At 50.1% G+C, this 17396-nt stretch overlaps 1 protein-coding gene across 3 annotated transcripts in view; it reads left to right on the plus strand.

Moving 5' to 3' along the window:
• The window catches only part of LOC111149099 (solute carrier family 2 member 9), a 200610-nt gene extending 183724 nt beyond the window's left edge, over positions 1 to 16886 (plus strand). For all 3 annotated transcript variants that reach the window (XM_022506018.1, XM_022506019.1, XM_022506017.1), the window contains 2 exons: positions 2994 to 3121; positions 15615 to 16886. In XM_022506018.1, the coding sequence (XP_022361726.1) occupies positions 2994 to 3121; positions 15615 to 15866 (380 nt within the window). In that variant the 3' untranslated portion in view covers positions 15867 to 16886. The remainder of the gene's footprint in view (positions 1 to 2993; positions 3122 to 15614) is intronic.
• The last annotated feature ends 510 nt before the right edge of the window (positions 16887 to 17396 follow it).

Consider the following 17396-nt stretch of genomic DNA (forward strand, 5'->3'; position numbering starts at 1 on the left):
CATCATCACTCTTTGCTAAGAGACCTTGGGCATGTCACTCCCCTTCTCTGAGCTTCAGCTAACTCATTATGAAATGGAAATAATGCAGCAGGAGAGTTTTAAATTATTATCATAGAAGCTAAGACTTATTGAGTGTCTCCCTGTGCCAGACTTATACTGAGTGCCTACACACAGAAGTTCACTTAATCCTCACAAACACACCCGTGGTAGGTCCCTACTGTCATCACTGCACAGGTGAGAGAGAATGGTAGATCCAGCACTTAAACCTGTTCTTACTACAACCAGAGGCCAAGCCCTAGTCCCCTGTGCTTCTCCACCTCCTTTGGTTGTGAGGTTCAAGGGAGATCACGGAAATGAAACCAATCAGAGAAACAGGCTGTGCAGGATTCTTCAGGTTTCTTGTATTTGCCCTCCAGGGTGATCTGAAGGAAGAATAGAGGATACCTGATGTAGATATCTTATGAACTCTGTCTTAATCACTCCTCCTGGATCCTGCAGACCTCTACTGAGTGCCTCCTATGTGTATTCTAGGTGCTGCGCTAGAGTAATGGTCATTACCAACAAACAAGTTCTGTCCCAGTCCTGAAGAAACAAAGAGGCATGTGTGTCAACATTCTCTGCTCCATTGTAAGCTGATGCACTAGTGTCAGAAATGTTAGCAGAGTTATCCACAGGTGCTTCCAGAACACACCTAAGGGAAGTCATGGAAAGGAAACACCAGCCTTCAAAACTGTTCAGACTTCACATAAGTGTGAACTGACCCCCAAGGATATGCTATAAGGCTTACAGCGGTGTTAGCTGCAGGAGCACCTGAGTGTGTGACACACATACTTTCAACAAGGCAAAACTATGCTCTTTACAGACCTAAAGCCTGGTACTTAGGACATTTCAATGTGTAACCATTGTTCTTGCACAGTTTCATAGATACCTTTAAGATATGGAAAGTCTATTTTCTTTGTAGTTAACAGTATATCAAATCTTTTCAAAATCAAATTTTGAGTGCCTAATTCAAGTAAGAAAATATCCATCAAGTATCCACTTTCTGCCAAAGATGCCAGGCCAGTGGGGAGGCTGCAGGCCCTGGAGGGCTCATGGTCTAGTGGGGGCTTGAGGGGACGGTCCATTCTCAGTCATTTTGATGTGTTGGAGTCCAAGGCTTGCTGGCAGAATAGAGGTGTGACAACAGTGAAAGCTCTGGAAAGACAGGCTTGAGTTGTCCTTTCTCTGTGACCTTAGGTTGCATGGTTGAACTTGACGATGAGTGGATTGGTTGTGTGCAGTGCTTACAATCAAAGTTTTGCCTCCATGGGGTGGAGTCTCTGAATTCTGCCCCTTCCTTCCATCCCCACTGCCACCATGCAAGCCCTCTGCATAACCATGGCCTCCCTTCCTCACTGCCCAGCAGCTTCCTGCAGCCCCTCCTCTACCTGCCAGTCCCCTCTCCAAATAGCTGCAGTGTCTACGAAATGCAAGTGGATCACATCAGTCCCTACTTGAAACCCAACGTTGGTTTTCTTCAGTTGGTTTTCTTCAATAGTAGAGCTCTCCTTGATCTACAAGACGCTGCCTAATTAGCCCTGCTTGTCTTTCCTGCTTCGTACTCTTCCTCCCACCCCTCCCTCAGCTGTGCAGACAGAGTGGCCTCTGCTCTAGACCTTGACCCAATGCATTTCATCCTCTAGGGTATCTGCCTTCTCATCCCTTTCCCTACAGTTTTCCCCAAATCTTAGCAAGCTGTATCTCCTCCTTCAGGTCACATCTCAGCCATCCCCTGCAGCCCCCAGATAGTCCTCCTTAGCCATTACAAACATAGGCTCCCCCCATTGCTGACTGCATTCCCTCCATGCTTATCACATGTTGTAATTACTTATTCATTCATTCATTTCTTTTTTGATAAACACATCATCCTTTCTCCTCTACCAGATGAGGGAATTCCATGAGAGCCGGAATTGTCCCTATTGTCCACCAGTGTGGGACCAGCCCCAACACAGTCAATAATCATGGTCAAAATGTTCAGTGTCTCCCTGGAGTTTGATAAAAGCCCACCACCCTTGCTGTGGAATGCCAGCGTATAGATCTGATTGGCAGAGTGGGGATTCCATTGGGGAGGGGGAGGTGAAAATAGGCCCCGGTGGTCATGCTGAGACCCAGGTCAAGGGTCTGGGCACAGGGCCCAATCCCAGGTCTCATTGAGTTCCAGAAGAGGAGGGTGCAGACCTTGAAGAGTCTAAGCTAGGTGTGGTACCCTGCAGTTAGAAGTGTGTGCAAGCAGTCTGGGTTGCCACAGTGACCATTAGAGTGCTGGCATCCCTAAGGTGAGGGGTGACAGACATCCTGCAATTGCACAGGATGGTCATCAAAATGAAGAATTGTCCTCCCTTAATGCCAATGACACTTCCACTGAATAACACTCCACTGCTGGGGTGACGAGTGGGATCCACCACACATCCAGTCATGGGGAGATAAGGAGGACAAACCAATAGCCAGCTTGGCGGGGGCTCCCATCCTGTCCAGCAAGGATTAGCGGGGAAACAAAGTTGTGATTTGGAGGTTGGAGTCCCAAGCCTGAGTTCCGGCTCTGCTCCTCAGGAGCTGAGTAACACTGGAGAAGTCCAGCAACCTCTCTGGGCTTCAGTTTTCTTACCCAGGTATGGTAACCCATACCTGCCTGACACGCTGTATCCATAAATGTCAGTTACCTTGTAAATCAAATTTGTACATGCTGTATTCATTTTGTAGTGGATTACAGCTTGATTCAAAGGGCATTCCAAGAGCCGAGAGGCTGAATCCCCTCTTGTTCGGGTGGGCCGGGTCAGGAAAATGGTTTCTATATGTTAGGAGTGATGGGCTAACTCTGGCACCCAGTCCTGAAGTTGTCGGTAACCCAGGTGGGGCCGGCTCATGGAGAGGGTGCTACCCTGCCATTGGAGGGGATGCTGGTGTCATGAGTCTTTCCGTGTGGTTCATTCTGTGCCCTTGCTCTGCCCTTGCAGGGGGCATCCCGTTCATCTTGACTGGCGAGTTCTTCCAGCAATCCCAGCGGCCGTCTGCCTTCATCATTGCAGGCACTGTCAACTGGCTCTCCAACTTCGCTGTTGGCCTCCTCTTCCCCTTCATCCAGGTACGACTGACAAGGGGTCTGCTGCCCGTGGGATGCCATCTGATTCGGCAGCCCTCTGCCTGAGGGGTGAGTCACAGAGCAGAGGCTCAGTCCCTCAACTGGAAACTCACACTGTTGTCCTAAGGAAGGCAGAGATATGCCTCAGCTCCAACCCTGAACCCTCTTTCTCCCTCCCGCACCTTCCAGGTGCTATCCCCAGACACTAAGGGCTGCCTCAGAGGGAGTGGGCTTCCTATCACCAAGGGTGTGCGAGGAAACCTAGGTTAGAATCTCAAACCCTCACTTTTGCAATGTGCTTGTCATGGTGTTAGACAAAGTCCATAGTTACAGTGCACCCTGTTGTGCATTTAAAGTCCTCACTGTCATCATAACCAAGCTGATGGGGTCACTGTCCCAAGGGTGACCATAGTGGACAGGAAAATGTGAACTCAGGAAATGGGTACAAGTTCTCTGTGTGTAGGTCAAGAGTCTATTCATTCACTCGCTCATTTATTCAGCACATACTTATCGAGTCCCTACTCTATGCTGGGCACTGTTTCAGGCAGTGGGGATAGTGTGGGAATGAGAATGTGTGCTCTATGGTCCTGGAGCTGAAAAGGGAAGCAGCCCAGGAATAGAGCAGTCCCCTTCTCGGGGCCTATTTCACCCCTCTCCCCCTCAATTAATAGTCTGCCTATTAATTGACTAGCTTTGATCCCAGCATGCCCCAGAGACTCTGCTGCCAGCTTGTCTGAGTCCAAGGTCAGTAGCCCCAGCCACAGGCCCACGTGGCTACTCCTGCATCATAGAGCAGCTACTCTGTGCCAGGTCCCCAGCACGTGGCTTTTCATGTGCTCATGGCATCCATGCCTAAGCCTGGGGTTCCTGCCCGTCCCACTTTACTGTATGCAGGGAGGCTAAGGCTCAGGGAGCAGACGTCATCAACCCAAGGTCCTGCGGTAACCTGGTCCTTCTGCCCCATGGCCTCTTACTGTTGGACATTCTCTGCCTGCCTTTCATTACTCTCAGACTCATTACGTGACTTTTATAGCATCTTTGACCGCATCTTAGCTACAAGCATCCTGCTTCTGAATGTACATGCCACAGGGGACTCCTTGGGCCCCACGTCCATTTCCTCCCAATCTTGGGCATCTTCAGCCAACATGGCCAGAGCATAACAAGTAACCTTTTCAGTGGACTCCTAACCCCAAATGGCTTCTTCCTAATTCATTCAAAGCTAGCAGAGTCAGGGGTCAGTAACATATCCATTGCTATGGGGAAAATTAACTTCAAACCACTTCTCTGTCAACACAGATCTGCCTACCATTCTTACCATTTAAGTGGAGAAATTCTAGACCCCTCCACCTGGCCCACCACTAAGCTGTTTCTATGTCTGGGAAATAGGCCACAGTCTCCTGAGAAATTTGGGGCAGGGGTCGGAAGGTGTGTAAATGACCTTGCTGTTCCCCCACACAAAACACTCCACCTGACTCTCCTGCCACAGTTTGGGAGCAGACAGCTCTGACGTGCCACCTTAACACTGACATTTGCTGAGTGCTTGCTGTATGCTGGGCTCACTGAACCCCAGTCCGCACTGGGAGGTCAGGCCTTCATGTCTCCCTGGTTCAAACCAACAGCCTGGAACTCAGACAGCAGCAGCCAGTCCCCAAGGTCACCCCCATGAGAAGTGACAGAGAGGGCAATTGTCTCATCCTTGCCTGTAAGACAAGGGGAAGAAGGAGCCCTTGGTTATGCAGCAGGTGATTCTGTCCAACACGCCCACTGGAACTGGGTTTGAGGAGTTAATTTATGTTTAGGCATACACATGAACAAGGCACTCACGTGTGTTCACACACAGGCACACGTGTGCTCACACACACACACACACACACAGGCCCTCATCTCAAGGAGGTCTCCAGCGGATTGGACCCGTCTGACCTTTCTTTCCCATTGTTCACTTGGGAAATCACAGCCCATCTGCGGCTTCTCCCCAACAGAAACGTCGTGCTGCCTCTCCCTTGATATGCTCCCCCGGACTCTGTTGGGGGGGGGCGGGCTGGGCTTATTCCAAGTTCTGGAGAGCTATGCCAGCCCCACCTGCTCAGCTGGATTACTTGGCAGGGAAATGGCATGGGAGAGGACAGCAATCATGAGAGGCCGTTCAGCATGCAGTCACGCCATCGCATGAAAGGTCTTATTACGCCCACTTGCCAGTCAAGACAGGTTGGATTTGCTGCAGAAAGAAATAGCCCCAGGTTTCAGTGGCTTTAACTCACCCAGGACGAGGTCTTACTCATTCTCCGTGTTCATTGTGGGGGAACTAGAGAGTCTAGAAGGCCCCAGAGCTTCCCGACTCAGTCCCGGCATGTGGAAGGAGTGTGGCAAGTCTCACACTGTCCATTAAGGCTGTCACCTGGCACCAACACAGATTACCACCGTGAGAGTCCCCTGAGTGAAAGTTACACCACCACACCTTACCACAGGGAAAATTCAGGTAGCTTTCTGTCCAGAGGGGAAGAGCCAGAAATCTTAAGTCCTTCCGTAATAATGGCCATCGCCTGGGACTCTTTGAGGAGGAAAGCCAGGCTCAGCAGGACACTTGCCCAAGTCCTCAGACAGTGAAAGGAAGAACATTGTCACACCCATGGATGTCACCTCTGTGCCCTTCCTTGACCCCCAGGGCTTTTGTGTGTATCAAACTCTTTTCCATGATAACCCATTTTCTCACAGCCTTGACTACAATTTCAGGGAATCATGTTCATTTCAACTGGCTCACTTCCAGTGGGGTGTCCAGGAGCCTGAGAGGCTTCTGGGGCCATAGCTCCTCCCAGGACACCCTGTTGTGATGTGCTGGAGTGTCTGGGGGCAAAGCAAGACCAGGACTCTCAGTGGTTTAGCAGGTCCCTCCTGCAGGAGCCCTGAAGGAGCCTCTGAGCATGCCAACACTGTCACTGTGAATAAAAATGCATCCATTCACGCCATGGGGATGATCTCATGCCAGATTGCACAGAGAAAGTCTGCCCGAGGGCTGCTCAGAGCCTGGCCTGGAGGAGGGGAATAAGGCCAGGACCCAGGTGAAGGGCTCGGGGCTGAGAGGGACGCCACCTGCTCACAAAGCCGAGGTCCCCCATGCACACAGGACACAAATCTGCACGCCTGTCCTAGAACATCCAGACCAGCTGTCTCCTCCCAGACACAACAAGGGCACAGGAGTCACTAAAGAGCTGTGGGCCCCCCTCCTTACAGGCTTAGCTCTGGGGGCTTGGGGCAAGGCTGAGCGAAGTGCTGGGGAGCTGCAAGGAAAGACAAGTGGTTGGGGAAGATCTGGAAGGCAGGTCTCCGATCCATTCCCTGAGAGGTATTGGGGTCAGATCTGGTCACTGACTGCCTTTGGCATTTTGGTGCTAGAGCTGGAGAGGTGTGTGGCTTCCACATCAGAAGAGACTGCCTGACCTTGGCCTTGACCTTGCCTGGTAATGCCTGCAGCCACACAAGGCACATGGGCAAGTGGTTAAGGGGAGCCAAGGGTGGATGGATGGATAGATTGGTGGATAGAGAGATAGACAGACAGATTGATGGATAGCTAGAGGTTGGAGGGAGGAGATAGGACAGATTGATTTGAAGACATTCATCAGACCCTTACACAGGAGTCTGCCAGAGGTAGAAGGAGGGCATTGCAGGGCAGAAGGACTGAGAGCAGCACTGAAGATAAGAAGGGGCAAAACGGAGAAACACAGACAAAAGAGAAGCTTTGCTCCATCCAGCAGTGACAGGAGATCAGGAGGTATGGAGCCTGTGAGCTCAGCCCTTGCCCCTGGCGGCTGGGGGTAGAGTGCAAAGGGATGGGTGGTGGAGGAAGAGGGAAGGAGAGCATTAGGTAAGTAAGCTGACACATAGCACACTATAATTCAGGACTGGCCTTGGAGCTGCTCCCACCTGCCCCAGGCAGGGGAGGGCTGGGGGAGGCTGAGGACACACTGCCCCTTGGACCACTACCATAAGGCATCAAATTAATGACATTATCCTGATGGTATCATATCATGGGGCATCTTTCTGATTTTTGTGCCAAGCCCCAGACCTGGTGTTTTTCATCCATTTTCTCAGGAGTCCTGACAGCTGTTGTCGGGTTCATTCCCTCAGCTGGTGTTTGAGGATGGCCTAGTGGGTCCCTCTAAGGGGGCAGAACACAAGGGCCAGCTCTCTGTAGGACACCGTCACTGACAGTCTTCCTCATCTTCCCCTTCCTCTCCTTCTTCTCCTTTTCCTTCTGTTTATTCCTTCTCCTCCCCTTCGCCCTCTTCTCTCCCTCCTCCTCCTCCTTCCTTTTTCCCTGTCAAGTCATGAGGGCATGCTAATTATAAATGATCAACCTCACCGTAGAGACTCTAAAGGGGTGAAGCCAAGCATGTTAATGGCTTAATGACACTGTCCTTCTTTTCTTCTAAATACATGTAATGTTTCATATTTATAAAAATCGGAACCAGTTTTTTTGTTTTGTGCTTTTGCTTTCCTCACCCGGCATGATATCATGAGCATTCCTGGACACCTGTGGGTGTTCTCAAGGCACTTTCCCTCTGGAACCAGAGCTCCTGCCAGCTGGGGCGTCTCCGGCGTCTCCGGGGTCTCCGGGGCTGGGGATCATTCAGGAAGCGTGGAAGTTATGAGCACTGACTCAAGCCAAGGAGCCTTGCTGGTCACACCGAGGCCAACACTGGCCAGGGGGCCACAGTGAGATTTTGTGAAACGTCGGTCTCCTGGCCCAGGACAGGGAAGGCGGCAAGGGTTCGTTTCCTTTCTGGCTGTGGGCTGGCCAGGGCAGAGGCCAGGCTCTGGGAGCTGCTGTTGGCTGTGACAACTGCACTTAGAGAAACACAGGGTGTGCACGTTCTTGTTCCCACACCCCCCCATTCCAACCCGGACTGTCCCATGGGAGCAGCTCCTGCCGCTGCACCCTCCACAGCTGACCTGCTCCATTCACAGCCCTTCCAGAAGTCCTCTCAGCCATGGTCAAGAGCCTGCCTTAGTCTGCTCACGCTGTCACAACCACATACCCCAGACTGGGGCTTAACCAACAGAAATGTGTTTTCCCACAGTTCTAGAAGCCAGAAGTTGGAGATAAAGGTCTTGGCAAAGTTGATTTCTTCCAGGACCTCTCTTCTAGGTGTCGTAAAGACCACCATTTGCAACCTGTGCTTAAAATGATCATAGCCTGTAGAGTTGGGACCAATACCATTCCTTTCCCAGTTTTTGTCATGACCAAAGTACAAGTCCTTCAGTCTTATATTAATATATTCTTCCATTGCGGCTTTCTAAAAATGAATCCTGAGGTTCAACTTTTGTTAATTAATTTTATTTCTGTTCAGATTTTGTAATTTGAATATTAGTGGAATTATTATATTGAAACTACTTGTTTCAGTAGTGGAATTATTATATTGAAACTACACGGGGGTGTCTTCACACAGTTGTCCCTTGTGTGTCTGTGTCCCAATCTCCCCCTCTTCTAAGGACACGTGTCAGATTGGGTCAGAGCCCATCACAGGACTTCATTTTACCTTAATCCCCTCTTTAAAGACCCTCCTTCCACATAAGCCACATTCAGAGGTGCTGGGGTTTAGGACTCCAACATGTGAATCCTCGTGGTGGATACAATTTGGCTCATAACAGCCACCGAGTGCAATTTTTCAAGCATCTTGATCTTTTTGTTTGTTTCCGAAATGTGTCAGTGGCAAGTGTCCCCAAACAAGGACCTATAAGGGGCCCAGTCTATTCCCACAGAAAACAAATATCAGAGCCAGCATGGCTGCAGACAGGTGACACGGCCCAGAACTTGACTGTGTCATACGCATCAGCAGGGGGCCCTGGGCTAGGTCCTTGCCCACTCTGAGCCTCAGTTTCCCCATCTAGAAAATGGAAAATTCACTCTTCTCTCAGCCATGGAGAATGGAGCCTGCTGAGGACACGAGCAACCCATAAGCCTGCCTGCCCGGGCAGGGCTTACCAGCTGTCCAGACCACCCCCTACGCAAGGAGACCTCGAGGGTCGCAGGAGGGTTCTGCTGTCTGGGGACTCCCCACCTGGGGCAGTACCAGTAACCCAGAAACCATTTCCTGTACAGAATAGCTCGGTGACTGGTGGCTGCTGTGGCTGTTTGTTGTCCTTAGTCCCCTTATGTGCCAGGCACTACCTTAGACATAAATGAGACACAGGCAAAAATGCACAGACTTTGAAATCACACAGTCTGACCTTGAATCCTGACCATGCCTCTCGGCAGGGAGGTGAAGTGCATGCTGGTCAAATTTATCCAACTGCGACTGCTCTCTGAGCTATAATTTTCATGTCTATATAACAAGAGAATGGCCCCAACTTTACAGTGGTGCTCCTGAAAAAATTAGAGGTGGAAGTCAAGTCTTGAGCTGTGTCTGCCCATGGACACTCAGGATCAACTACTCTCATGGTCATTACTAGTACTGTAAAGGCTGCTTCCTGCTGTGTGGTCTAGGGACACTTGGGAAGAGGAGACAGGACAGGAAGATCAATTCATGGTGAGTCCTGGAAGCTTTCACCACCCCTAACTCACTGAGTCATCCAGGACAATTTGCCTCTCAAAGCTTGCCTTCTCCTTCCTCCTTCCCCTTCTCTCCCACACCCTGCCCCTTCCTACAGAAGGTTCTAGATATACATGGATGGGGCAGGTCACCTTGACCCCTGGGGGGAATCAATATCACTGTTTCTCTGTCCTTAGCCTCGGGTTGCCTCTTCCTTGGGCCTTTGCTATGGTGGCATCAATGGTTGTACCAGCCTGCAGACAACTCGGCCTCTGCCATGAGCACCAGTATTTTCTGGTTCAGACAAAATGGCATGCAAACATATGCCTGCTTGATTATACTGGAGTTATAACATTTCGTTTGAGTTCAGTAAAATCCAAAAGTGAGAAAATTCTTTTCAACTCGAAATTTATTGGGTCCTATCCCACATGCCTATGCAACGTGAGGAGGAAGCCAGTGCAGACCCAGGATCATGGGACCTGACCACATGAAAATGCCCCTCACTTCTCCAGAGGGTCCAGCTGCCATCCTGGGTCTATAGGGAGGAAGGGAGCATCTTTCACTAGCTCCGTCTCCTCCAGCACCAGCACCAAGGCACAGTCTTGCCCTAACATTTCAGAGAGAACAGACATGCCGCTCAGAGGAACTGGTGTGTTTTGTGTTTCTCGGAAGGAGGCAGGCAAAGCGGGGCCTCACTGGGCTGACCAGTACAGGGACCTTTCAGGTTGAGGTTGAGGGAGTCAGTGGCAGTGGGAGCAGCAGGGAGCAGAAAGATGCTGGCAGAGGCCCTGAGCCAGCCCCAAACAGGCAGCTGAGGGGCGTAGGGGATGGCAGTGAGTGTAAGGGAGGCCCACCCCAGCACTGAGGGCATGAGACGGATTTGGGGTTTTTCCAAAGGACTCTGGGAATCCACTGCATGGTTTTAAGACATGATCCATTTTGTGACTTTAAAAGAACTCTCAGGATGCCTGGTGGCCACTAGATTCGAGACAGGGGACAGGAAGAATGGAGGAGAAGGTGACAGACAGCAGAACGATGGTTGACAGTGTGTGTGTGTTGGGGGTGGCAGGGTGGCAGATGGGAGAAAGGAGGCACTGACTAGAAATGGCACAGGAAACTTTCTAGAGTGGTGGCAATGTTTTAAGTCTTGACAGAGGACTTAGTTACACAGGGGACACATTGAATGCTACACTTGAGATCTGTGCAAGTTACTGTATATAAATCCAATCTGGATAAAAATGTGTATATTTTTTTAAAAAGAAGAAGAAGAAGAAAGGTAAAAGCCATTTCAGGATAAAGGCATCAGGATGCAAGAGCAAAGACAGGCAGAGAGGGAGGAAGCAGCCAGAGGTGATTCAGGGAAGACAGCAGTGCTTGTCTGAGAACCAGTGGAAAAGAGCAGGCCTGCCGGGGAGGAGGGCAGCCCATGGGAGGCATCCGCAGGGCATGCAGGGCTGAAATCCCATCATGCAGCCATGGGGCTGTGTCTACCTCACAGGTACCCAGGCAATTCCAACAAGATCCTACGTGTACACACGGCAGAGACAGAAGACATCCCTAAGACCCCTGTTTCCCCCAGCTTCCCCCAGAGACATCCTAGCATTTCAGGTCGACTCTGCTCCCACAGTGGAACAGCCTTGCAGAACAGGTCTCTGAGGATCTGGAGGGACAAGTGTGAGGCATCAGTTCTTGAGTGGCAGCCCTTGCATTGACACAGCCCAGAGCTTGGGGAGACTCTCCAGTGAGCCAGCGTTCTGTGGGTCGGGGGAAAAACCAAGCAGAAGGATTCTATTTTTGTCAAGTCGTGAACTTCTAACTTGAACCAACTCTTGTGCCCTCGATCTTCTCCATGGCAGTGCTCTCATTTCATTCATTTACCCACTCATTCAACGTATTCTTATTAAGACAGAGCTTTCAGTGATGCGGGCACTGTCTTGAGCTGGGGGTATAATGGAGAGCAGGTGGCATGGATCCCCGCCATCATGGAACTCACGGCCCACGGCCTGTGGACGCCAGATGGCCCATGGATGAGTTTCAGTAAGACCATGACATGCCCCCACTCCAGAAATGGCATTGAAAATGTCAAGTGTATGAGGTTTTTTTCCCCCTTTTGATAGAGAAGGGGTTGCGTAGCTTTTTATCAGGGTCTCAGAGAGGCATGTGGAATGTCACCCTCCCTCACTTGTATGCCCTTCCTCCCATCTACTCAAGTCCCAAAACAGCTGCAACCTCTACACCTCTCATCCTTCAAGACTCAGCTCACAGGTGACTTTTGAAATGTGGCTGAACACACCAGGTGCCTGACCCACCCACCCGGAATCCTAGATATACTCTAAAAGGTGTAACCTGCTATAAAACAAGATGGGGTCCCAAGGTTATAGTTGTAAGAGGACATCTCTTAGCAGATGGGACAAACAGCAGAAGACAGACTGGCCCAGAGTGCATCCAGGACAGGGCTGCTGAGACCGTGGAATGGGTCCTCGGACACAGTGGACAGGGAGCTGGCTAGGGGTCCTCACCAGGGAATGGCCAGAGAAATGACAGAAGGAAAATTCCCACACCTGTTGAAACACCAGTCCTCAGCATGAACAGTCCGTCTCATGCTAAGCAAATTTGGTATAAAGGATCCCTTTCTAAACACAGGGATGTGCAATTGAAGAACACTGAGTTAAAAAAGAATATCCTAAAAGTTCCACTGGGAAAACTCAGATAACCTGAAAAGAAGTGATCATCAGATGACATCCCCCTGCTCCTGAGGGAGACTCTACCTGTAGGGTAAGAGATCCTGTCTTCACAGTCTGGAGAGGAAACTATTTTGAAATTAGAAGTCCATACCTTCACATACGAGAGAGGGGAAAGGGCATTTTCAGACATGAGAGGCTCAGAAAGCTTACCACGTGCCTTGGCCACCTATGGCCTAGAAAACTGGAGATACTTGGTGTCCCGCAGCTCCAAAACCTGTTCGCAAAATTGGTTAAGAACAGAGTTTGAACTTGCAGGCTATGGGCTGCAATGCTAACCAATGGGAGGCCTCAGGCAAGCTGCTTAATCCCCTGAGAGCAGACGACTTAGTTCAATGTCTGGCCCAGAAGCCTCACCAGACAAGGCTTGGTACTGATACCATTATTCACATCAATAGTGTTCCAGCTGCCGGCAGAGGCTGACTCACATCCACAGCAGGAACGAAGGGTCCTGTTTACATATCTGTTGCAAAGTCTAACCATTTAAAATATCCTTTCTTCTTGACCTAGCCATTCCCAGTAGCAAGTAAAGTATTTGAATTTGCACAAGTTTCAATTCAATGTGAGATTTTTTTTAAATTTATTTGACAGAGACACAGTGAGAGAGGGAGCACAAGCCGGGGGAGTGGGAGAGGGAGAAGCAGGCCCCCGCTGAGCAGGGATCCCAATGCAGGGCTCCATCCCAAGACCCTGGGATCATGAACTGAGCCAAAGGCAGACACTTAATGACTGAGCCACCCAGGTGCCCTTCAATGTCCTCTATTTCAAAACGGAGACCTAGGTGTTGTAATTATTCATAGTCATAAATGATAGGAAGTTGGGGCTAGGGGTAGTCTAGTCTGCCAGGCTGCCGTCCCAAAGTACCACAGACAGGGGACTTAGATAACAGAAATCAATTTCTCACAGTCTTGGAGCCCAGAAGTGCAAGGCCAAGATGCCAGCAGAGTTGGTTTTGTTACAGAACTTGGGGTTTTTTAACTCTTGTGTGTAGAAGTAGACATGAGGCCAAGGATGGTGCAGGAAGTGTTTATTGCTAGCTCACTCCCAGGCCTGAGGAAGACAGCTTTAGGAAAAGGCATACGGGGCTGCTCCCTGAACGATGGTCAGGGGAAGAATTTGAGGGGCTGAGGTGGAGAAGGACATACCATACTAGCACTTAGGAGTTAGGAAACAGGAAGCTGGGTGTGGGGATGCGGTTGCCTGAACCCGTATGCCTTAATTGCATGTTAAATTTCCTCCTGAGGCAGGATTTTTAGCATTATAATGAGGAGAAAGTCTGTGGGAGGCAGGGAGGTCCGCTGCAGCTCTGACTGGTCTGGTCTGGTCCTTGCAGGAGTAAGTCAGTGGTAAGTGAGCCCTGGAGCTTATTTCCGGCTTCCGGCTTCCGGCTTCCTGACGACCTGCAGCACCGGCCAGGCGGGCTAGAGAAGTGGGTTACCATCTGAGGGGCCCGAGGTGTCCTGCAAGTTCTGATCTGCAGAGGAACTGCCGCAGAAAAGAGAACTGCAAACGAGCAGACAGATATTTAAAGAGCTTTCTTTTTGCAACAGACTGAACCTGTAAGGAGATTAGGGCCCAAGGGCAATTTCAGCCCAAGATCTGCTTTTCTAGGAAGATGCCCAAGAACCTCTCTCTGGCTCAGTTTCTGGTGAGGGCTCTCTTCCTGGCTGGCAGGCGGCCACCTTCTCACCATGGCTTCCTGCGGCTTCTCCTTGGTGTGCACAGGGAAGGAAAGAGCAATCTTTCTCTCCCTTTTCTTAAAAGGCCACCCATCCTATGGGATTTGGACCCCACCCTTATGACCTCATTTTACCTTAATTATCCCCCAAAAGCCATATCTCCAAATACAGTCGCATTGGGGGTTAGGGGTTCAACATATGAATTTGGGAGGCCCATAAATCAGTCCATAGCAACAGGGAAACTTTTAAGACAGATTGACTTGTCAGATTCAAAATCTGATTGACAGATGGATTGATTTGTTCACTCCATAAATATCCACTGAGCTGTTGTCCACACGCTGACATGGGTCCTGGGCCATAGGGATGAGCAAAACTGGATATCACCCTGCTGCCTCACGGGGCAGTCAGTCTTTCATCAAGCAGCCACACACGTAACTCTGCCGTTATCATCAACATGCAGGGAAGGAGGGTGGAACCAGGAGAGATGATGATTCAGGCGCCTGGCCTGGGGCAGGGCCGGCTCCTGGAGGAGAGAGACAGGAGCTGAGCAGGTAGAAAATCACAGGAAGAGGGACCAGCAAGTCAGAAGAAACATGGTGGGAGGTGGGAGTGATGAGGCCCAAGTGGAGGAAGCACAGAGGAGAGGAAACCTCACCAACTCCCCAGGACAAGCTAAGGAAGTAGGTTTTCATCCCAAGAGCCGTGGGAAGCGAGTGAGAAGTGCTAAGCTGGGGGCTGGCATGATCTAGATATGTTTTTGCAAGACTCCTCGGGCTGCCTCACAGAGAGCAGATGGGGAAGAGGCCAAGTGGATGGTGGACACGGGTGAAGAAGGTGAGAGGCAATAATTGCTTCATGAGGCAGGGTTCGACAAACTCCTACCCACCGCCTGATCTATCTTTCTGTAAATAAAATTCTACTGGCATGTAGCCAGTAGATGGCATGCACATCCATTTATAGATCATCGTCTGTGGTTGCCTTCCCACAAGGTCAGAGGCTGGTGGGCCCGTATGGCCCTAGCCGACCGCTGGGCTGGACTTCCGGAGTGGGCGCGAGAGGGGAGGCAACACTGGGGAGCTGTCTGAGGAAGGAAGCCCACTGGGACTTAGTGCGTGGGTCCCACATGACAGCTGAGGGGACAGGAGGTGTCACAGATGACTTTCAGGCTTCAGCCTGCAGGGTCCAGCCCCAGACACCCTCATTTATCGTATGTAAATATGATCTTAAAATAACATTGAGCAAGTATGACATTTTGCTTTCACGATGAATAATTTTTTAATAGGCCTAGTTTTCAAAAAAGAAAACAAAGGACTGCCATCTCCTTGTGGGTCCCAGGGTTGGAAGCTGACGTAGTCATGGCTCATGGGAGAACATCTCCTACAGATGCTAAGCCCAGCACCGCTGGCCGTTAGAGCCCACAATGCACGTGCAGTGTGCCATCCAGGAATACTGATAGAGGAATGGGGAGCTATGAAAAACTGTGCAGAGATGGTTTCACAGCCAGTTTGAGGGTTGTCTACTTAATGTTCTTTGTCTCTCCTTTCCACAGAAAAGTCTAGACACCTACTGTTTCCTGGTCTTCGCCGCAATCTGCCTCGCAGGAGCTGTCTATTTCTATTTTGTCCTGCCTGAGACAAAAAACAGAACCCATGCGGAAATCAGCCAGGCATTTGCCAAAAGGAACAAGACACACCCACCGGACAACACTGACCCGGCTGCACCTGACACCAAGGTGACCAGAAGGCCTGAGCCAGACCCTACCTCCACTCGGGACAATTATGCCAAAAACGGGGTTGTCTAAATGGATGATCTCGCCATTCCAGGAGATCAAAGATTTCCCTACACGGTTAATAGTATTAAGTATTTAAGAATAAACCTTTGCTAATCTAACGTCACAACCATTTGGGTTTTATTCGTAGCTGAATCTCCAAACTCTTCTGGAAGGTGGAAGGGCTGTCAGCTTATGTTTCAGTAGATCCACCCTTCTGTTTGTCTCGATGGCCTGTCTCCTTCATGACTTAGCCCATGGTTTCAAAATGAAATTAGGGAAATAGCACTTGACGACTTTCTCACAGGAAAACAATCTAGTCTGACAAGGAGACACGAGGACAGGAAACCACAGACTGAGGTGCTGGTTCCAGCTCTGCTGTAAGTAGACTCAAGCTGCCCTCAGCCTGGCTCCTGAGACCTCAAGGGGCCCTGGGCTTTGGTCCTAGATGAACATTTTTGGAATTCAGTGGAAAGACTCTTTGTACCTTCTAATAAATACCCATTACCAACCTGTGGCTTGGCCTTGTGGACCTCAGGCTCAAGAAGCTGATACCAACCCACCATCCTCCAGGTTCTGCCCCTCCCAGGCTGTGTCCCACAGGGCTAAAGACTTCCATGCCTGAAACTGTCTTCACCTCAGAGCATCAGATGTGTCTCAGAAGACATAAAGAGGATCAGGATGTGGAAGAAGTAACTTTCCAGTGGCTGGAAAGTTGTTAATATTGTTAATAAACAATATTAAGAACGACTCAGAAGCTGAGTCTAGTCTTGGTGGAAAGACAGGGCAGAAGACCCATGTCATAACTCAACCAGTAAAGCTGAGGGCAGATTCTCCCTCCCTCGGCCTCTTTGTTTTCTATTCTAGCCCTTGACAGATTGGCTGAGGCCCACCCATATCAGGGAGAGCGATCTGCTTTCCTCAGTCCACCAACTCAAACGCCGATCTTGTCTGGAAGTACCCTCACAGACATGCCCAAAATAATGCTTAACCAAGTATCTGAGCACCCCGTGACCCAGTCAAGCTGACACAGCAAGTTAGCCATCACAGAAGGTGAGTTTGCCATTACAAAGAGCGCTCAAGCAAACGTGGGGTGATGGCTTGTCTTCACTGTGGTTAAGGAAATCTGATCATCACTTGTGGAAGAAGTTGCTAGGAGTAGATGTGCTTGAGGACTCTTCCAGCCCTACTGTGCTTGGGCTGTTTGGGTTTGAACGACGTCCAGCCTGCCATGGTAATGCACACCTGTGTGGTTTGGGTGATTCCTTGTGCTTGCCTCATGGAAGTGCATGTGATTTAGCATGTGTGTGTTTGAATTTTTCTCACAGTAGGTGTGGGCCAGAGAAGAACGTCTCTGGTCATAGCAACACCCTTGAAATCCCTTCAACCCCAGTCCCTCAGGCTTTTCTGACCATTCTTGACAAGGACAGCCTTAGCTAAAATCTGAATTCTGAGTTTCCTTTCCCACTGAATATTCTTTCATTACTGGGCTTCTCCTTGGGTTGATTGCCAAGTCCATGCACTATAATCCCCAGCTTCAGTTTGGCAGAAATATTTGGACAG

This window comes from Enhydra lutris, unplaced genomic scaffold (assembly GCF_002288905.1).
Source record: "Enhydra lutris kenyoni isolate GAN:26980312 unplaced genomic scaffold, ASM228890v2 scaffoldscaffold21, whole genome shotgun sequence".
NCBI classification, from domain to species: domain Eukaryota; kingdom Metazoa; phylum Chordata; class Mammalia; order Carnivora; family Mustelidae; genus Enhydra; species Enhydra lutris.